Genomic DNA, 21,450 nt, shown 5'->3' on the forward strand with positions numbered 1-21,450 from the left:
CTTAACTGAATCACCGCACCTGTCTGAACATCTCAGGGAAGTCATAGACATACGTGGTGCCAAGGGTCTGAGCCTGGAAGCGTTTAGCCTGCAGCAAATCTTTTGTGACATATGGGGTGTTGATTAGCATGCCGTGCAGTGGACCTTGTTTGTCTCCGTACGACTGGAACATTATCTGCAGAACATGAATACAGGTAAGAACTGTAAAAATGTATTTATTTTTTGTTCATGAAATAATATCAATAGTAATAAGAAGACAGCTTAGGCATCTTGCTTGACCTCAAAACCCTCTTTTCGAACTTGTGACCACTAGGTACACAGACCCTTCTGTTATTGTACTGCAGTGGTTTTTAACCAGGGAGCCTCAAGATGACTTAAAATGATTTTTTTTTTTTTTTAAATGCATTAAAAAAAAACAGAAAAACAAATAAAAAATATTTCATGTATTAACATAACTTCATTTTATTTTAGTCAATAAGGTTGAGAACCACTGTTGTACTGTTACAACAGCAATATGCAAAGCAAATACTTACAAAACAATCTACTATAATGAAATTGTAATGTGTGAAAAACTGAAAACTGTAGTAATGTGTTCTAATCTTCTAGAATTGTTCGACCTCAAAGTTTCACTCAGATGACAGAGGAACAGTTTTGGTAATTTCTCGCTTTACAGTCATGCATTCAGCTTCTATCTAGTTGAATGGGGAAAGACTGAAATCCCTCAATATTTTGTTCAAATATTATATCTATTAAGGAGCTGCTGTTGCGTCTGAGCTGATTTTCATCTAAACTCGACCTCGTGTGGAAGAACATCTTGTACTTATGCAGTGACACTCAAAAAACAACTGGGTCAGATATCAATGAAATCGATGATAGCGAAAATAGTGCTACCATAAATCTTTAGTTTGATAAGATTTCTTTAATATTTTTGATATTTTACTTTATATTCTGCATTCTTTTGATCAAAAATACAGCAAAAACAATAATATTACGAAATACTAATACAATTTAAAATAACTGTTTTCTATTTTAATATATTTTAAAATGTAATTTATTCCTGTGATAGCAAATCAGAATTTTCAGCAGCCATTACTCTCGTCTTCAGTGCCACATGATCCTTCAAAAATCATTCTAATATTGATCCATTTAATCATTGCTGAAAAACAAAAAACTCACTTACCCCCAACATTTGGATGGTAGTGTAAACATATCATGTTGTGTTATGGCAAATGTGTAATTTGAAGTAATCCTAATCCTAACAATACCACTTTAATTAGGAACAAGAGTGAATGTAAGTTGCACCTGTCCAGTTGAGAGGTCAGTGACCTCCTTGTATAGGCTGATGTCCAGATAGTAGCCGGACTCATTGGTGAGGAAGAGGCGGACGGGAATGACATCTCCGGTGGTGGTGAGGCGGATGTTGATCTTCAGCTCAGCCTGGAGAACACGCAACTTCCACAGACGACTACCGTACCGCATCACCATGGAACGGACAGACTCCTCTATCTGTAGGAAAAAAAGACAGAATGTAGCTAAGTAATACAGCTCAGGAGTAATGGCAGTGGCTATGTTTTTGAATCTAACCTTTGAAGGGTCCATATTAACAGTGGGTACAAAATTGAGGAAGATGTGATTACAGTCAGTACGAGCGGGTGTGTTACTGAAGGCCACCTCCAGCTCATCCATCGCCTCCAGCAACAGCCGCTCTCCCTCATTCTGCAGGTACTCAAATGAGGCTTCCTACAGAAAGAGGGGAACAATTAAATCAAAAAAGCTTTAATAAAACCATTTATGAAAATACCCTCAAAATACCAATCAACAACCTACACTGGCTTTTTTGTTATTACTTATTATATGAAATGAGAACTTGGGATTTCTAAATTTACGATCTATGCAGTAGTACTAACATTTTAACTTCTATTGTCACTTTCTATTGCCAGTTTTGAAGTTGGAAACAATTTTAGACAAAGTACATCAATATATACACTACTGTTCAAAGATTTGAGGACAGTACGATTTTTATTAAAGAAATTAATACTTTTACCCATTAAATTGATCAGACAACAGACAATTACATTGTAACAAACTTTTGATTTTTTTTTTCATTAAAGAATCCAGAAAAATAAAATGCATCATATTTTTTTTTAATTTAAAATAATACTAATAATAATTAAATAAATATATATATATATATATATATTTATATATTACTATATATATATATATATATATTTAGTCTGTGTAATAATTCTGTATAATATGGATCAATTCAGACATTATTTTATGATTGACAGCAAAGGTTAATCAAGCATGCATTTATGATGACGTTAAGTTAGACTAACAGATAAGCTACTTATACAATTTATTTCCCCAGACTGGAGCAGTGTGTCTGTAGCTTGCAGTGTAACTAGTAAAACCATGGTGCTAGCAACCTTCAAGGTTGTGGGTTTGACACTTAGGGTACAGACTGATAAACATACTGATAACATGTATAAATTAAATGTACTGTAAGTCGCTTTAGATAAAGTGTCTGCCAAATAATCATAATAAATCTTTAGACCACATTCACATTCTGTGGTTTAAATGCAGTCATTGAAAGTAAATACAACCAAACCTTGCCTTTCTCTGAGCAAGACTCCACTAAATGCCTGCAAAAGTCCTCAAAGGTTTTAGGACAAAAGATTACATACTGTCTTTTAGGAATATTGGTTACCTTTGTAATGAGGTCAGAATGGCGAATGATGGCTCTGATAAAGAAGCGATAATCTGTGACTTCTGCCCCCTCTTCCACGCGAGCGGCACCTAAGTACAGTTGCATTCTGTGATGGGCACAGGGAACGGCCGTCAGATCAAAGTTACGCATACGATTCAGCTCAAGCTGGAAGGCCAGAGCAGGCTCCAGGTTACGGTAGATTCTGTCTTCATGGAACTAGAGAGAAAGAGGAAAATCTTCAGCTGTCACTCTATAATATAAAATTTTAAATGATCAAATCAACAGATGCATCACTTACTTCATCTCTGGCCCTGAACGTGAAGTACTTTGGAAACTCCCGCTGAAGGGGAAAAAGGCATACAATTTCAGTCTCTTTTGATCGACAATATATTTAGGCAATGGCAATTGTACATGAGCATTTACCTTTTGTGCAACTAAAAATGTCACTCTTCTGATTCCATATTGATAGAGCAGAGCTTTCTGAAATAAACACAATGAGTCAAGCCACTGACCAGCACACACAGCTAAAAGGTCAACAATCTTTAAAATACTTACTTTAGAGTGAGCAAAGCCAGTGAAAGCTGTGACTAAAGTATCATCATCTTCAGTGTCTGCTTGTTTGATAGACACATTTATGATGTGTATGGGGTTTTCCTTCATGTTCTGAAACAGTATATACACACACATAAATAGTTCACCAAAAATTGTTTCCCAAAAGAATGAAAGTCATAGAGGTTTGGAACGACATGAGGGTAAGTAAATGATGACAGTTTTCTCGTTTGTTTCTCCTAACTCTCACCTTGCAGCTCTCCCCATCACAAAAGGTGGAACAGCCGTCAGAGAACAGAGAACTCTCACACAGCGGGTCCGCAAAGCGAAAGATCACTTCATCAAAACACCTACAACACAATCACAGATCAGACGGAATATCCCATTTTGTTAACCATTTAATCCAACTCTATTTACAAGCACAAAATATGAAGGCACCTTTTGAAGTGGTCAAAACTATGGAAGGCAACCATGGCTCCCATCCTCTGACATGGAGGCGACAGCGCCCCATCCAGGAAGAGCTCACTACCTTGACGACGCATTGCTTGAAACTCTCCCGAGTCATTCACAGGAACAGACAATCTGAGAGGGGAGGAGATGGTGTGTGTGTGTGTGTGTGTGTGAGAGAGTGAGTAGAATTAAGGGTGCCAATTATGGACAAAAGCATAAACTAAAGGCACTGCTTGTGCTGAAAGGAAAAAGCACAAGTTTCAATGCAAAATACTCAGTAATCTTCCTCTATATTCTCAGCTTGAGTGAAATTAGATTATGTGGCTCATCTAAATTAAACTGGCAAGGGTTCAGGAATTAATTGGTAAACACAGTCCACATTTTTTCAGACTGTGTTGATTGGAAGCACATTTAAGGCCAATTTAGGCTTGCAGAATTACCCAACAAATTGACAAATTATATGAGCCATTAAATTCAAATAAAACAATTAAAAAGAACTGTCCCTTTGAGGCCAAATTTCTTCAAGTCATTAAATACTGTGGATGCATCATCCAGCATGCATTGCTGCAGACATACTATGCGGTAATGCACACAAAAGGCTAACTGGTTGCAGGGAGGAGCTGTACTCTACCTGTTCAAAGTAGGACTGCTCCCTCTGAAATGAGAGCAGGTGTGTTAGCATGGGATCATCATCTTCTAACTTTGGATCTCTTTCTATCATGATTATGTTAAAAACAATCTTAGTAGAAATATTTTTCTATAAATTCAAAATAGATCTAGTAACCGTTATTGATCATTAGAGTGAAAAAATCTCGATGAAAACTGATTAGCAACCAAAGTAACAGTAAGGGAATCACTTTGCATACGATGACAAAACACTTATAGCTATAATCATTAATAAACTATTTGTATACAGAAAACCCAGTTAATGTGATTCAGTGTGATTGACCAATCTGCTTTGACTTACATAAGTATATCTCAGATTTTTTTGGAACCTGTTTTTTACATTTTGATGCCTTAATATTTAAAAACGACATGAGAAGGTCTTAACAACCCATTTTACTTCCAAAATGTTACATTTAGGCCTATGATTGTTATATGTTGATTAATATACTACACTACTTGTCTTTTGACCAATCATTCACAATTAGACCAAGAATGTGTATTAATAAAGTAAACGGGGTCAATTTTGACTTCATGTCGACAAAAATATTTCAAACAGTTAATAATTCAGTGTCTATTTTAAACAAAGCCTTCAATAATGTGTAAAATAATTGCAATATAATCACTTATGTACTTTTTTCTTTCAAAGCAAGTTGATAAATCTTAAACCACCCCAATGTGAAAATGGTGCTCAATTTCAGGCTTTAGCCCAAAGGGGGAAAGTTATGATTGTAAGACGGGATTTGTTTTTGTGCACTCTGTTAAATATTACTTGATTAGGGAGATAATAAATATAGAGCGTATTACGTGGGTTTGGGCATGGACGGGCTCACTGGGGAGAAAGGTTCTCTTTCAGAGGGAAGAAAACAATGTCAAAATATAAAATAAAAGTTACAGGGAATCTTAAAGAAATATCCATGCTAGGAAGGTGGATTGTATATCCAAGTTAAATTATCTTGTTCTCTATTACATAAACAGTGTAGTCTGTTAAGCACCACAGCAATGAACTACCATTCATGAAGGTCATACCAAAAGCTTCTATATTTGAAAAAAGTTGGCCACAAGAGTCCCATTGATTTGGAGGTCATGGGATAAACATAATCGTAAGCCCTATTTAGTATATATAGATCTACATGTGATATAGATCTACATGTGATCTGCTATACCTATTTGGGTGGGATGATGGTAACATGAACTGGAAGTCTACTGCACATGTCCCATCCAGCAGCTGATGATGTTGAAGGCTGTTTAGCTCGTAAGCAATATATCCCCTCCGTACGTATACCTGAGAAATTTCAGAAAAGTTCATAGAAAGTCCTGACCACATACCACTAGACATTTGGGGAGAAAAAGACGAGCTTTACTGACCTCTAAGGCAGCCATGCAAACCACACGGTTGATGTGGTAGAAGAAACTGGGCAAGACGTCGAAGATGGAGGTCTCAGACAGGATGAGTTTCTGCAGATGCAGGATTTTTGAATTGTTATGCCTTTGTTAGATTTGTTAGAATATCAAAAAGATAATTCTTTTATCTTTTTGCTGCCTTACCTTGAGGTTCTCTGGACAGAACTGATGCCCATACATATCAATAGCTGATAAAAAGATGGATTCCACCTGGTTATGTCTGAGTTCATATGAGGGCAAATGAGACGCGATCAACACCTGAAGAAAGATATAGAGTTGTTATGGCTAGTGTATTGCTTACTGCATACTGTCCCGTAAATACGCAGTTTGATATTTTTGTGGAAATTAGATTTTTTAAGGATTCTTTGTAACATAAATTATTTTACTGTCACTTTTGATCAATCGAATGCAATCGAATTACCCAAACTTTTAAGCTTGCTGTATACAACTATTAAAGGGTAACTAAACCCTAAAACAACTTTTTTTTAGTTAATGATCTGTAAGACTGGGGCTTTATTAATGCTGTTCATTGATTCAAGTAATTTTTTTGACATTTGGATATAAAGTGTTTTAATTCTACAATATATGGTGTAAAAATGCCTGAGTGCTGCCCTCTTCAGGTTGAACGGTGGCTACTGCAGTTGAATTTTCCTATTGGAAGTTGTGGTGCCCTGTGATGTAAGCAGGCACCAGCTAACCACGCCCTTGCCTACAGAGAGACCCGACTCAGGAGCACGCCCCCCCTCCGCTGGGCTCTGCCCACTTTTCCAGCATTTTTCAAATATTGCCAGTGGGTGGAGTCAGGCTCTGACCAGGGCTTTAGTTACCCTTTAATTTCCTTTCCCAAACTTTACTGACCCTGAAACTTTTAAACAGTAGTGTACATACTGCTTAAATAGTATTATACTGCGAAAATAGTATTATTAGTATGGTAGTATGCTATTTTGAACAGAGCCAGCATTAAGATCACGACCACTGAGATTCAGTACATACCTGTCTGGCCCGAAGTGCCACTTTAGAGTTTTCCATTTTACTGAGTTGTGTAAGCTCATCAAGAATGACCATAAGCTCATCCGCAAGCATTGGGTCCCGGCCACACAGCTGGTCCTGAAAAAAAGTAATGTGTCCATTAAACCTAACTACTGAATTGAGTTATGTTAATCCTCAGATGAGGCACTAATACATCCTGTTCTTATTTTCAGAATGATTGGGGGGAATCAGCTGACACATCTTAATGAAATAAAGCAGCACTGTTAAGTAGTTCAGAAAGGATCTTACTATGAGCATGGTGACTAGGATGTTCTTCTTGGAGACCTGAGCATGGGAGAAGATGCACCCCAATACTGGAGTCATGTCAGGCTTATACTGCTCTCTGAGATTGATGACACATTTATCATAGTGAGCTGCCGGGGAGAGTGAGAGAATTACAAATTTCTTATTAAAATTTACCATATTGTTTGTGCACTTTATTTACCCTTTGTCTTTTTTTTTCCAGATATATTTTCAAAAAGAAAGGTAAAACTTGTAAAATGATTTTCTGTTTGATCTGATGTGACAGTATTGTCAAGGTTAAAGTTGGACATTTACCTTGCTGAAATTGCATCTCCGCCTGAAGGTACCGTTTCAACAGATCCAGCACAACTGATTTCATATAGCCTCTAACTCCACTACGGTATCTAATTTTTTTTTTTTTAAAACAGGTGCATATTGGCATTTTCTTGTTAACAGAGCAGTCTTTGGTTATCTTAAGACAACAGCAAAGGTAGGATCTATTAGTGAGTCATCGGGCATTTCTCACCTTTGCACTAGTTGCACAATGCTTTGAGTGTTCATGAAGAAAACCTCTCTGTCTGCTTTCCTCTGAAGCGTAGCAGCATGACTGTCAAGTATATTTGCTATCTGGAAAAGGGTTAATTGAAAACTGAATAAAACCTGAAAGTTGCCCCCAGAACTTTAATTTATAACAATATCTTTACCAAGGAAATATATCAAGTAATATAATTAGTACATTTTATCACTAAATGATAATTCCAATTATAGTGACAACGGTTCCACAGAATATATTTAAAGGTTTCAACCAAAGATAAAGACTGTTACACTTGACTATATGTAATACTGTCCAGAGATATGAGTGCAATCTATGTTTCAGATAAGCATATTTATTTCTTCATTACTCACCCTTTGGCTGGGGAACTGACAGAGCACGGAGGTAATGTTACTGGCATACTGTGCCATGACCTTTCGAATTGCTTTTTCCACAGTAACTGGTATACGCCCTGCCACGCTGGTCATAATCTCCTGCAGTTCAAGAAGAGGTAGAGACGGATCCCGAAGTGTCTTCATCAGCGTGTTGACCCACTTCTTCAGCTGTAAAGACATATGGATATAGTTAACAGACTAGTCTGCACACTGTTTTCATGCTGCTTTGAGTCTGAATCGGTGGTCTCACTTTATGACTGAAGTATGGCTCCGGCAGACAGTATCCATCCATAATCTTCACCAGGTTCTCCAGAACATTGTGGAAGACCTGATGAAGCCTCTCCCCTACAATTGGTAAAGGCTCCTGGGATGGTAATGCCTCTGTGTTCGGCTTTACCTGAGGGAGGAAACCAGAAATGAATACTTCTCATTGCAGATGGCATTGTCTAAAAATGACACCAGTAAAGAAGCAAAAACAGCGACAACAAAAAGTATTTGGGCACTAAAACATGAATGAATTATATTTGAAAATGCATGAATGTCACTGCATTAGATATCAAACCAATGGTATCTGCAAACAATTAATGCTACATCTTTTCACAGTACTGATTTTTCTTTTTTACTTCACCTGATTTCAGGTGTAGTGTAGTTCATCACATTAGGTATGAATATGATCCACTAACGGTTGTTGTAATGTATTTTGCTTGAAAAGTGTGCTTGAGCTATTATTTTCTTTACAATAATTGCCACTTGGTTTTATATTTTCTTTTATAAAGCAATCATATTCGTACATTTTTAAGTGGTTGTCAAACTCCCCAATAGATCTTTGGGACAACCAACCAAATGGAACAACTATCACATTTTCAACATTTGCCCAAGACTAACAAAACAGTAAGTGGATTTCATCTCGTGCTTCATCTTGTGAGAAGCAATTAAAGATAAATCACCGGATGAATACAGCTGGGGTCATCCAGGTCCATTCGTGCCACTACACAGCCGGGCTCTAATACGGTTCCTGGTCTTTTTGAAAAGTTAATGGAACCTGAATGCTGAACATGCAGGGTCATCACCATCTTCATAACCTGTAAAGAAAAAAGGAGACAAAAGCAAACAACCATTATAAAGCCGGAGACACACTGGCTGCGTGGCGTGAGCGTGGCGTTTCTGTTGCGTGTCAGCTGCGTGGCGGCTGCGTCGCGTTTTCTGTGTCTTTGCACACCAGAAGCGTGTCTGACGCGGCGCTGCGTGGCGTACACGAATACATATTCGCTATATGTGACATAGAGGGAGGGCGCCGACAGACCAGTCTACATTTGGATTACTGTTGCTCTTGCCTTTACGACAACAATTTCAACTTTTATCACGCATCTTCCAAAATCCGAAAAATAGGGAAACATGCGGCTGTCTGTTTATTTCAATAACATTTACAAATTTTGTGTAGCTTTAAAGAGCCTATATTTAGCCTACCTGATTTTGGACCGTCACTCAGAAGACACACTACGATGTTAATGTAGCCTATCCTAACTTTATATCCTCCTGAGGCCCAGAAAGTTTTTTTCAAAGAATTTTTTCATTTTTTTTCATGTAATCACATTGTTAAGATCATTAGAAACAAATGAAAATATATATAGGCTATATTTTATTCATATGCTATGACCTCTGTAGTGGACACCAGGACTCGACTGTTTAAAAAATAAAATGACATGAAATTATATAGGCAAAAATAATGGGATTAAAAAAAAAAGACATTTATATCTGAATTTATGTCAAAACCTAGATTTTCAAACATCAAAATGTAATTTATTAATATGTATTCGTGTACAAAATGACATATAAACATCTTTTCCTATATTATTTTGCCTGCAAACGCCAAACGCCTGAGACGCGCGTGTCACGCAGGCAGTGTGCAAGCTCTAACCTGTTAACATGGGAGCCGAAATAAAAACGGACACGCCACGCAGCTGAGACGCTCACGCCACGCAGCCAGTGTGTCTCCGGCCTAATAAGTCAGTTAAAACTGTCCTCTGCATCAATCTCTGTCAGTCCCATATAATGTCATATACAGAATATGATAAAGTGCATTCTGCAGAAACTGCTACCTAGAAATGTAAAATACTTTGCCTCATCTTTACCTCAATTTCAGCATAAGGCTGGGAGGCCAAAACATGAGAACCATCATCGACCACATACTGCAACAGCTTTCCAGCAGAGGGCGACCTGAGTACCGTAGGGTCTCGCTCCTTCTCAAACACACACGTTTTGTTACCCACTGTGATGCGATAGCTATACATCATATGACAAAGACCAAATAAACGTCAGTGGTTAAATAAGTAAGTACATTGTATTTTACAGCACAAAACCACTGCTTTTCTAACCTGTCAATCTCCTCCTTCATGTAGGTTGTGTAGCTGCTGCCACCATAGGAAAGTAGTAGACCACCATCACTGAGTCTATGGACATCAACTTCAATATCCGAGTCATTCATTATGATAACATATGTGGTGGGTGACTGGCGTGCCACCTGTACCCCAGACCCAAGCACACACATTCACACCTGTTAATCATAAAATACACTTACTGAAATACCTTTGATCATCTTTTGATTTATGTTACCTTCAGGCAGTATTTGACTCCATCATAAATCAGATCAGCATTGAATGTGTTGACCAAACTAGCAGCAGGCAACACCTGGCCCCTAAAACATCCAGAAAAGAATTACAACACTAAATTAACACAGTATAGTGGTATCTTTAAGTTTTCAATGCCTTAGATGCTGGAGTGGCATAGCAGTGAAGATACCTCTCCAGTGAATGCAGGAAGTCAGACATGCTCTTTCTGAAACTTGCATCAGCAACATGTAGAGCACCGCATACCACACCTAAAATGGTGTCTGGCCTCTCCGCCTAAGAGAAACATTCAATAAAACAACATAAAACAAATGTCACTTTACCTTAAATGGCTTGAAAGTTCATTTTACATGGGCGGAAAGTAGAACTGAGTTCCTAGAGACACTTTGTCTTGATTTGGGACATTTCTCCTCCCAGGTGTGCAGGTCCTACCTGTACTTTTTCTGCAATTAGGTGGTCCAGCCAGCCAGTATCAATGTCATTGTTCCTGAAACTCTCCGTCTCCAGTAGTTTAATGAGGTACTCCACTGTGGTCCTGAAATCTCCTCTAATTGAGAGCTCCTTCATTGCTACCACCATGTTCCTGCAGGCCACAGAAACAAAAACTTAATTGATACACAATAAAAAGAGAGCTCAGTCTAATTTTTTTCTTTAAAGAGCAAAAAAAAGAAAAGACTGCTGAGCTAAATGGACTCACGAGATGGCCTCTTCTCGGTTCTCGCCCCAGGAGAAACAATGTCCAAACTGAGAGTCTGCAAACTCATGTAAACCTCCGGTTGCTCCTACACTGAAGTAGCCCCACACGTTCTTACTGCTGCGGAAGTTCAGCTCCTGAACGGTGCCTGAACTTGGTTTAAAACCCTTATGAAGACAAATAAATATAGCAAGAAATAAACTGCTAAAGTAGCCTTCAAAGACTACTGCTTCAAAACTCTAAAAGGTTTTAAAAACATCTAAGAAGATAGTTAACTCTTTCCCCGCCAGCATATTTTTAAAAAGTTGCCAGCCCCCGCCAGCGTTTTTTGATCATTTTCACAAAAATGTCATGGCCCCCAGAGTATGTTGTTGTATGAATTCCTGAACATGCAATATGTCAAAAGAAAGAACAGACCCTCTCTTTTATTCTAGCTTCATGCATTCTTTTTAAATCAACACTTGAATGTGGGCAAGCTTCATAAAAAAAGCAACATTTTGAGCAAAAAGCTGAGAAAATCACGTTTTTGTCAAAGACTACATCGCGATCATATTCAGATAGATGATCAAAACAGATTGAGTCCATCAACACCCCTAATGCTTCACAGTCCTATAGCTCATCCTGGGTCGACATTTCATTTAGTAACATTAGGCAGTTTGGATTTATATGCTATTTAATGTTGATGATTGCTTAATTTTACATATGCATATGATTATGATATCGCTTGTTTCTGCATCTTCTTTGCATGTGTTTTGATCAGGAGATTGAGTACTCTTTCAGAAGATGTGTTACAGCGCCCCCTAGCATATAACAGTGAAAACACGGAAAGCTGGAAAATTCCAAGTGCACCTACTGTAGCTGCAGCCTGGCGGGGAAAGAGTTAAGCAGGGGTAACTAACTATAACTAAAATGACACTAATAAATTAATTCAGACAAGAAGTCTAGTAAATTTTGCATTATTAGACAATTTTAGAAAAGATACTCATGAATATGCATATATACAATACTGTTCAAAAGTTTTAAGCTCACCACAGCTCTTAAGCTCAGCATTTATATGATCAAAAATACAGTAACAACAGTAATACTGTAAAATATTATTACAATTTTACATTTTTGACAAAGGTGAATTTTCAGCAGCCATTACTCCAGTGTCACATGATCCTTCATTCTTATATGCTAATTTGTTGCTCTTATTATTATCAATGTTGAAAACAGTTGAAAACTGGAAATAGTGATACTTTTTTTGAGGATTATTTTATGAATAGAAAGAACAGCATTCATATACATCATAAATATCCTTGTACCGTTACTTATGATCAATTTAATGTATCCTTGCTGAATAAAAGTATTAATTAAAAAAAATTTTTAAATCTTCACCCCAAACTTTTAAACAATAGTGTCCAGAATATGGAGCAAATTCAAGTTATTGTGTATAGACTGTTGTTGAATCAAGCTTTTTAACATAAACATGAACCAATTGCTCACTTCGTCTGGATTCTCACTGGTGATGCGTGCAGCTATGACATGTCCCCGTGGACAGGGGGTGCATTCTGGAGATTCAAAGTTAATAGGTGTGTCTCCCCACGGACCTTCACCAAACAGCACACGGATATCCTTAATTCTGTAAAGAGGGATCCCCATCGCTATCTACAAAGAGATGGTATCAAAAGTTTATGATCAGCATTTGAGAATTATAGATATTTTAACAAAAACTAAATCTGAAAAATATTAGAGGAATATGTTTAGTTCCTGCTACTTTGGAGCGAGAACCTCTACGAGATCCTCAACGAGAATCTCATCATTAAACAACAGCACCTTTGGAGGGGTCACTATATCATACACACAGTGTGTCTGAGTTCTGTTACCTCCTGACAGCTGTACTTTGCTTTACCTGTAGCTGTGCAGCAGGAAGGTTGACGTCAGCAATCATCTCAGTGCAGGGGTGTTCCACCTGTAGCCGTGGATTCAGCTCCAGGAAGTGGAAACTTCCATCCTCGGAAAACAGATACTCTACCGTACCAGCACTCACATAGCCCACCATTTTAGCCAGACGCACTGCATACTGACATGCAGAGCAGAAAATAAATTATACATGTCAATATGCATGTCAATATGAACACAGGTCCCAAACCCAAAAGATGAGAATTAATTAATCATATGCACAAAAATATAATGACCTGTCATTAATACTGGAGTGCACAAGAATGTAAAAATACTAAAGCATTTTAGTACAAATAGTTCTGATGTTTGTATATTGAGTGTTTATTGTTCTCTGTATTTCCCACTGGCATTTTCTTTATCAGACACAGTAATGTCAGCATTTTGGCATGTGTTGAATAAACTTTTGTAATAAACTTTTATTTTTTATTTAAAATTTTTATTTTAATATGGATAAATAATTAATTTTAGTCATAGCAAACACTTTCAGTACACTTATTAAAGAATCAGGGCAGGGGCGTAAAAGGGCACAAAGTTACAACTCGTGTGCTAGTAAATATTTTTGCATTGCATTAAACTTAGTTCAAATGTAAGTACGTATAAATAAAAATGTCAAATTATGTGACTACACAATAGAACTTAAAAGGGTCATTGGATGCCCATTTTCCACAAGTTGGTATGATTCTTTAGGGTCTTCATGTAAAGTTTGTAACATACTTTGTTTAAAATTCCTTAATGGTTGTGTAAAACAACACCCTTTTACCTCCTCAAAAACAGTTCTGTCCATGGCGACCCGTTTCGGTGCATGTCTCTTTAAATGATAATGAGCAACTGATTACCTCACCCCATGGGGGGTGTTGACAAGACAAGTAAAGTGCTGGCTTGGCAGACAGTATACAAATGGCTGAGGGCATAAATATGCTAATACGGGAAATATGCTAATACGGGACAGTCACCTGTCAGTGGTCGTGGGCGGAGCATGAGCAATATGACATCATATTGCTCAGAAAATCAAAACGGCTTGATTATGGCTACCGTCAACTCGTTTGAGTTTTGGAACAACTTAAGGGCGATTAAATGATGACAGAATTTTAAATTTTGGGTGATATACCTTTAAGTACTCCTCTAAGTTACGAGCCCTTAAGTCTTTTAGCCACACAACCCCAAATGCAACATTTTCGCAGATTTTTGCCTCACCCGCTCCATTTGCTCAAAAGTGGTGGTGGAGGCAATGGTAGCAGGAGCTTCTTCTATGATCTTCTGGTGGCGGCGCTGGATGGAACAGTCTCTGCCGAACAGAGAGATGGCATTACCATACTGGTCGGCCAGGATCTGCACCTCCAGGTGGCGTGCATGCTCGGCTAGTTGCATGATGAAAATGGGTGAACCTGGCACTTCAGTCTGCACCTGTAGCGAAGTAAAAACAACAAGACACCATGCAATGAATCCAAACCTGTAACTACACAGAATAATGAAGACCTATCAAAATAAATAATAATTAGCAGTAATAAGTAATAATACAGCAGTGTGTACCTGTCTGAAAAAGCTGGGAAAGTCTTCGGAACTTTCCACTTTTCGGATACCTTTCCCTCCGCCTCCCTCTGATGCTTTGATTACCACAGGGTAGCCAATGTTTTCTGCACTCTAGCCACAAGAAAACACACAATTATCAGGATAAAGGAAGTCAAACCGCAACACGAATGTTAAAGTCTAAATTCTGGAACAGATTCTGTAGGGAAAACACACCGCTAGTCCCTCGTCCACATCTTTAACACAACCCTGCACATAAAGTTCATGAGGAACACTGATTACACGACCATGTCTCTGTTCTTCTTCAACCCACCCAACCCTCAGACCTGATAAAAGACAAAGAGGGAGAGATCAAGACATCACAATGAGAGCTTTAGCAACAAGTCATGACGTGCACCGGATCTCTTACCTGTTCCACTCCAGGGCAGTGTGGGAATGTCTGCACTCTGAGCTACGATGGAAGATGCCACCTTATCTCCTAATGCCCACATGGCTTTACTGGAAGGCCCTGAAAAAGAAAACCCTATCAACATGCGTTGTCCTCAACTAGCAAGGCTAAGCTGGCTCAAAAGTTATAGATGATTATGAGGAAAAAATACCTAGAAAACATATCCCTGATTTATGGAGGAGCTCTGGAAGTTTGGGGTTCTCAGAAGCATGGCCCCATCCAGCCCAAACGGCCTTATAAGAAGACAAAAACCAACATCAGTAATAATGGAAAATTCACATCTGATACCAAGATTGATATTGGTGAGGCCGTACCTGCACTGGAATCCTTTTGGCAATATCCACGATCATCTCAACATTGGCATAGTTGTTGTTATTTGGGCCCCCAGGGACTGGCACATAGTGATCAGCCATTTTAATGTATTCTGGAGATAAACACAATTAACTTTAAACATAATTCTTTCAAATCCAAATTGAAAATGAATGCCCAGTACTAATGATTTTTAAAATAAAATAAAATAATAAAAAGTTAGATAATATAACTTTTGTTTAAAAAAAAAAAATCAGGTTGAACCATTTTATATTCTGTTAACCTGCATTGGCTTTCAAGTCTTCAGGTGTGACCATCACCACAAAGCGAATGGTTCTCTCATTACGGAACATTTCATAGGACCAGCGTCGAATCGAACGCATGCATTTAACCGCAGCAATGCCATTATTAGCAATCAGCACCTAATGAGAGAGATAATTACATGTGCATACATATTAAATTAAATCCTTTTTTTTTTTTTTACAGTTATGTAAAACAAACGTATGTCTCTGACCTTGTCTATAATGCGGTTTCCTCCAAAGCGGGTGACAAACTCAGCTGGGGAGGCAACGGTGAAATCTCTATGCACGTCCATCTTCCTGTGTTCTTTGCCCTTTTTCAGCAGATGGGGGCCTGACATGCTAGGCCTACAGACAAAAAATATCATTATAGTTATCATAACATATACAACAAATCTCAGAGAGAAACATGGTTATGGCTCTAATAGCTAATAATGTAAAGTTTACATGAATGTGAATGTAACGAGTGGAACTTGCTGAAACGGAAACATTTTACACAAGCCTCAGCGAGAAACATCAACAAGCACCATTTAAGCCAATATAATTTAAGCCATATTAAAAGATAAAACATAACAAAAACAAACATACGAGGTAAGAATCCATCAAATCAGCAGGACTTCTCGAAGTCAACTTTATCCGCCCATGTAAACAGTTTTTCTCTAGTGATCTGGCCTCTGTACTCGCCACCTGTCAAAGTGTGCTACAATATAAATGCTCACACAAGCAAATCAGCCAATCACAGCTTAATGTGTTATCATAAAGGGTACAGACAGTACTGACTAACCCTTAACTGACCCCTGAACAGTAAAACTACAGTGAACTTCACACTTCAAGTCAAAAGCCTGTGTTTTTATACAAAAGCGAATGTAATGCAATCAATTTACTGTAAAAAGTGGACTGAAGACGACAAACAAATGACGCATGCAATTTACAATACTATCTTCTCCACATGCCAAGGTGACTGATTAAACTAAGCAAATAATTGCTGATCACCTGCAGGATCACACTTCCATTTCTTTTTCGCAGTCATCGGTGGAAACAAAACTCTGTTATGCTGACTGTAAAAAAAAGACACTCTTTATAAGAGATAAGATAAGCAAGATAAGACATGTTACCTTATAAAGCATTTAGAGAGGCACCAATTTTACCATTCTGACCAATATAAAAAAAACGATAATTATTTTCACGTTGGCCTATAAATATAAAAATTCCATACTATTTTGTCAAAATAAATTAAAATAAAACACTAAAACCTAAAATCAATCGTTTTAAATTCTACAAGTGATTCAGGCATCACACAATATATAATGTATATTATGAAAACTGGATATTCATTTGCTATTACATTTTTACAGTTGCATTTGTTATTAAATTATTACTGTTTTTAAAGATCAACTTTGAGTGTTAAATGACGGTAAAGATAATCTAAATGTAAAAATAGGGATATGAGCATGCACAATTAAACATCCAATACTGACACATACTGTACCAGTCTTTAATATTGGCAGATAATCAATACGGTACATATATATTGGGCATCCCAAGCATCTTTTTAGATTTTAAATAGTTTATGGTTTATGCAGTCTTCATGAGCAGTCAAAACACTTATTTATTTAAAACTATGTGCTTAGTAAACCTATTGAAATTGCCTCATTTTGTAGAGTATCGCCAAAAATCCTTTTCTTGAGAATTATGCTACGTACATACTGCGCATAATCTGTCTGTTTTCAATTATCCAGCGTCTAAACTGCCCACAAACGATGAGCAGATGCATTTGTTTTTACTGATATCTGAAGAACAGTATGTGGCAACGGGAGAACTTTTCAAACATTGCTGTTATCTCTCCAGTTTTCATTTGTTCTCTGCTCCTAAAGCTTATATATGAACTCAGAGAGACATGCTAACATCATCAGGTTACATTACGTACTAACACTTCATGCAGTTTGAACAGAGTTGTGCAAGATTTTGCTGAAATGCAACCTACGTTCTGCATTCCAAAACTCTATTCTAACACTACTGTGCACTTAGATAAACTCACACGCTACTGTTACGCTACACTACTAGGAACAACAACAGAAACCGTACCCCTTTTTTCTTCCAGTATGCTACACTTGCCAAGAACATACTGTCCACTAAGAAACGGGAGAACAAAATGCATGTTTGGTCTGTTACCAACCTCTTGAGGCACTGAAACCAGTTGAGTGTTTGCCCTCCTTCTCCGTCCATGGCGAAGTATCAGATGATAACGCAGGAGATGAAAAACAACAGCTAACACTTTTTATGTTCCCTCCCTTTTCCTCTTTTGCTCCTTCCTTCTCATGCACCCTCCCCCATGTTAATGAAGACCTTCATTCACCACCACTTGTTTAAGAAAAACATGCTATAAACCTAGTATGGATAGTCATTGTTTTTAGTTTCTCTCCAGAAAATTAACTGCAAAGGAGTAAAATTACTTGCAAAATCTCAGTTAAACAACAAGTTTCTGAAAGCTATATAACCTACAATCTGTGCAAACATTTGTGCAACAGCACACTGCAATAAATTTAGCCAAATTGCGGAACATACTCGACAAATGTCACCAAAAGAATAACCTTACCTTTTGCCCTTGGAAGTTTCATTTCCATTGTGAGAAAAACAAAATGCGTATGTCCCACTCTATATTATCAGCCTTTATCCATTGGTTCTGTCTATGCCTATGTCAAGTAAGTGACTTGTTGAAGAGGAGAACAACGTCCCTCGGGTTACACACGAATAGCCGGAGACAACATCAAAACATCTCGACCCAACTCAACCCTAAATATACGTCTAGGGTATTTTGACTCTGGAAACAATCTGGAAGAATGTTTTTTACACTGAAACGCAATGAGAATGACTTTGTAAGTCAACATCGGGAGCATTGCTTCCATTAATAGTACTGAAATGTGTGGCATGTCACTTTAACAGGTGACAAGCATGAGAAAGTCACGTGATCACAGAGTGTGCTGAGAATGACCATATGGCTGTACTTCTGGTCCATTACTCTGTCCTGTTTGACATTGGACTCTCATGTGGTGCATAGTGTCCCCTACCGATATTAAAAGCAAATCTAAGGGGTAGACAGCAAAAGTTAACTATTAAACCAAGATTGTGAGTCATATTGAGGGCCCAAAGGGAACATTTGTAATAGTTTTTTTGCATTCATTTCATACTGAATTCAAGATCTGATTTCAATAGAATTCATAAACCTTTCCTTTTCTGTAAAGCCAGATTTTTCTTTCATTGCACATCTTCAAAACCCATATGTCATGTCAACAGCACATCTGCAGCTTGAAACCTAATCAGACCGGCCATGTATACACTTAAACAACAATTAAAGATCTCTAAGGATGCTCACCTCAAACAGGTTGATGGGTTCGGGGGTGACGGCACTTCTGAAGGCATGGTGGGTACTGGGTTAGGTGTCTCTGTGCTTCCGGGCTGAAGTTTGGTGGCCTGGCCCAGAACCAAAGGCTCATCATCAGAGGAATTATCCTCAGAAGCTCCTAGAATAAACTTCAGTCTCTCTTTAGCCTGAACACTGGCACCAAACCTGGGCCTATTGGATTCAGTACTGCTTTTCATGGTTAAAGTGTTGGAAACAGCTTCTTCTGTGACTTCTAACTGGTCAGTGTGATCACTGGTAGTTGACGCAGGAATTTCCTTATTTCCTGTTGAGGCGCTTGCTGATTTAGGGTCAATTGGAGTAGACTGTTCCCTTGAACAGTCTGTGGTGGGTGTTTGTGATGGCATCTCTCATAACCCGTGGACTTCGATGATGCATTCAAATGGACGATAAGAGTAAGAGGTGATAGCCCATTATAGTGGTTGAATATATTTTGACCGTACTTGTAGGGTGAGATGATGGTCCCTTTTAATTTTGTCTTGAGTTTTGTAAGTGTTTAACTGTTAAAAAAAACAACCATTAGGTTATTAAAAGTGTGCACAACACTAGATGGCATCAGTGTGCAATAGTATGATGCAACCCAAATACTGCGAAATGTGCATCTGCTTCACTTTTTTCATGATATTAAAAGCTAAGGCTAATCATTCATAGGTTGTATTGGATTTCTAAAGATATATAGCTTAAATAAGCTTAATTAAATAGTTTTTTTATTGAAATTATATATTATACACACATATGAAAAACATGAATAAACATGAAAAAAAGAAAATAATGTTGCCTTGGCATCTAACTGGAATAAAATACATTTAAGTTGAAGTACTAAAATAACTAAAACTGAAATAAAAATAAAGGTAAATAGAAATACTTAAGGTAAATAAAAAATGACAAAAGCATATAAAATTACTAACATAAACACTAACCACACTAAACTGAAACACTAAACTGAAATCAAAATGAAAACTGAAAATATAAAACTAAAAGCTAATTTAAAAAAGTATTAATTACTACAATAATATACTAATAGTATTAAAATAAGTGATCAAGTTCACACAGCAACCGTTTCAAACACTCTCCACTACATGCCTACACAACAATCAGGAATGTAAACAGATTCGCAAATATTTTACAAAAAAAAAAAAAAAGTTGCCACATGCAAAGACTACATTTAATAATTAACATATTCAGTAATAAATTATCTACCAAGTAAGAAATCAAAGTTGTAGATAAAGCATTTACGTTTTAGAAAACTGTTAGGAATAGAAAAAATCTAGCTCAAACCTTTGAAGCAGACAGTCAGTGTCCGGGCCTTCTCTGGTATTGGAATGCGTACACATAGTACTCAATGCTCTTCTCTTCACAACTGCCCAGCAGACAGTCAGCCAGCACACTGCCATTTGACAGAGTGGACACTGTGTGTGTGTGGGATCTAGGGGAAAGTTCAAGCCATGATGGTAAGAAATGAGGGGGAGGGAATGATAGTTCTCACAAACAACATATGAATATAGTAACAACAACATCAAAGGTCAACACGTGCGATTTGTAACCGAACCCGTCACACAGATCTCAGGTACTAGCACATTGGGCACAACAAAAGTAAACATACTGTGAACCTGAAAGACACAAGTAATTTCTACAGTCTACTGCTTTAGAGGCTACGGCTAAAACTTAAAAATACTCAAATACAGTCAGTATTTCTGCAAGAACTATTTGAATACATGAACGTGTTAGGTTTCGTCTTAAAACAGCTATGACGACTGACACAGTGGTGCTGTCAGTTAACGTTAACTGTCCTAGTAGCGCAGTAGTTACGAATTGGCGATTTGGCGAATATAAATATAATTCCTATGGCGAAGTCTCATATAAATATTAATCAGCAGGTCATGCTGTTGTTGCAGCTTTCCTTATCAATATTAATTCAAAAATGTTACGTCGTATAGGCCTACTGTGGGCGAATATTACGTTAGCCTCACTCATAGTAGGATTCATAACTTCGAGGGCAATATAAACAACATGGCTCAAAGTGGGAAGGACTTTATCTGACAAAACAAAGCTTACATTATCTGTCTGTAAGAAAAAATACAGCTTTACCTGCAAACGAGTCTCCACTAAGTGTTGTTACATTATTCCAAAAATACTGTAGCGTTATTTGTCAACACACGCACGTGATGTTTTTGCAGACTTCGTTCGTGATGTTCCTGTACTACTC

General features: G+C 37.6%; 1 protein-coding gene across 6 annotated transcripts in view; it reads right to left on the bottom strand.

Annotated features, from left to right (window-relative positions):
- The window catches only part of acacb (acetyl-CoA carboxylase beta), a 28,525-nt gene extending 7,854 nt beyond the window's left edge, over positions 1-20,671 (bottom strand). The window contains exons 1-39 of one of the 6 annotated variants that reach the window (XM_056263859.1): positions 20,523-20,671; positions 19,197-19,744; positions 16,039-16,171; positions 15,808-15,946; positions 15,530-15,639; positions 15,367-15,448; positions 15,177-15,275; positions 14,984-15,093; positions 14,771-14,881; positions 14,435-14,644; positions 13,191-13,361; positions 12,785-12,946; positions 11,303-11,466; positions 11,038-11,188; positions 10,778-10,881; positions 10,592-10,673; positions 10,354-10,499; positions 10,111-10,261; positions 8,926-9,060; positions 8,229-8,375; positions 7,958-8,146; positions 7,578-7,678; positions 7,367-7,455; positions 7,058-7,182; positions 6,773-6,886; positions 5,924-6,037; positions 5,744-5,833; positions 5,542-5,660; positions 5,183-5,224; positions 4,344-4,367; positions 3,701-3,844; positions 3,513-3,612; positions 3,269-3,376; positions 3,137-3,193; positions 3,012-3,053; positions 2,714-2,929; positions 1,585-1,740; positions 1,303-1,506; positions 20-175 (exon numbers count right to left, since the gene is read on the bottom strand). In XM_056263859.1, coding sequence (XP_056119834.1) covers positions 20-175; positions 1,303-1,506; positions 1,585-1,740; positions 2,714-2,929; positions 3,012-3,053; positions 3,137-3,193; positions 3,269-3,376; positions 3,513-3,612; positions 3,701-3,844; positions 4,344-4,367; positions 5,183-5,224; positions 5,542-5,660; positions 5,744-5,833; positions 5,924-6,037; positions 6,773-6,886; positions 7,058-7,182; positions 7,367-7,455; positions 7,578-7,678; positions 7,958-8,146; positions 8,229-8,375; positions 8,926-9,060; positions 10,111-10,261; positions 10,354-10,499; positions 10,592-10,673; positions 10,778-10,881; positions 11,038-11,188; positions 11,303-11,466; positions 12,785-12,946; positions 13,191-13,361; positions 14,435-14,644; positions 14,771-14,881; positions 14,984-15,093; positions 15,177-15,275; positions 15,367-15,448; positions 15,530-15,639; positions 15,808-15,946; positions 16,039-16,171; positions 19,197-19,591 — 4,992 coding nt within the window. In that variant the 5' untranslated portion in view covers positions 19,592-19,744; positions 20,523-20,671. Of the gene's footprint in view, positions 1-19; positions 176-1,302; positions 1,507-1,584; positions 1,741-2,713; positions 2,930-3,011; positions 3,054-3,136; positions 3,194-3,268; positions 3,377-3,512; positions 3,613-3,700; positions 3,845-4,343; positions 4,368-5,182; positions 5,225-5,541; positions 5,661-5,743; positions 5,834-5,923; positions 6,038-6,772; positions 6,887-7,057; positions 7,183-7,366; positions 7,456-7,577; positions 7,679-7,957; positions 8,147-8,228; positions 8,376-8,925; positions 9,061-10,110; positions 10,262-10,353; positions 10,500-10,591; positions 10,674-10,777; positions 10,882-11,037; positions 11,189-11,302; positions 11,467-12,784; positions 12,947-13,190; positions 13,362-14,434; positions 14,645-14,770; positions 14,882-14,983; positions 15,094-15,176; positions 15,276-15,366; positions 15,449-15,529; positions 15,640-15,807; positions 15,947-16,038; positions 16,172-16,411; positions 16,510-17,999; positions 18,113-19,196; positions 19,745-20,522 lie in introns of those variants that run through there. The other 5 variants (XM_056263861.1, XM_056263860.1, XM_056263863.1 and 2 more) reach the window with 5 other exon arrangements.
- Positions 20,672-21,450: the final 779 nt, after the last annotated feature.

This window comes from Rhinichthys klamathensis, unplaced genomic scaffold (genome assembly GCF_029890125.1).
Source record: "Rhinichthys klamathensis goyatoka isolate OS25496 unplaced genomic scaffold, OSU_Roscu_1.1 h1tg000210l_1, whole genome shotgun sequence".
In the NCBI taxonomy this organism is placed as follows: Eukaryota; Metazoa; Chordata; class Actinopteri; order Cypriniformes; family Leuciscidae; genus Rhinichthys; species Rhinichthys klamathensis.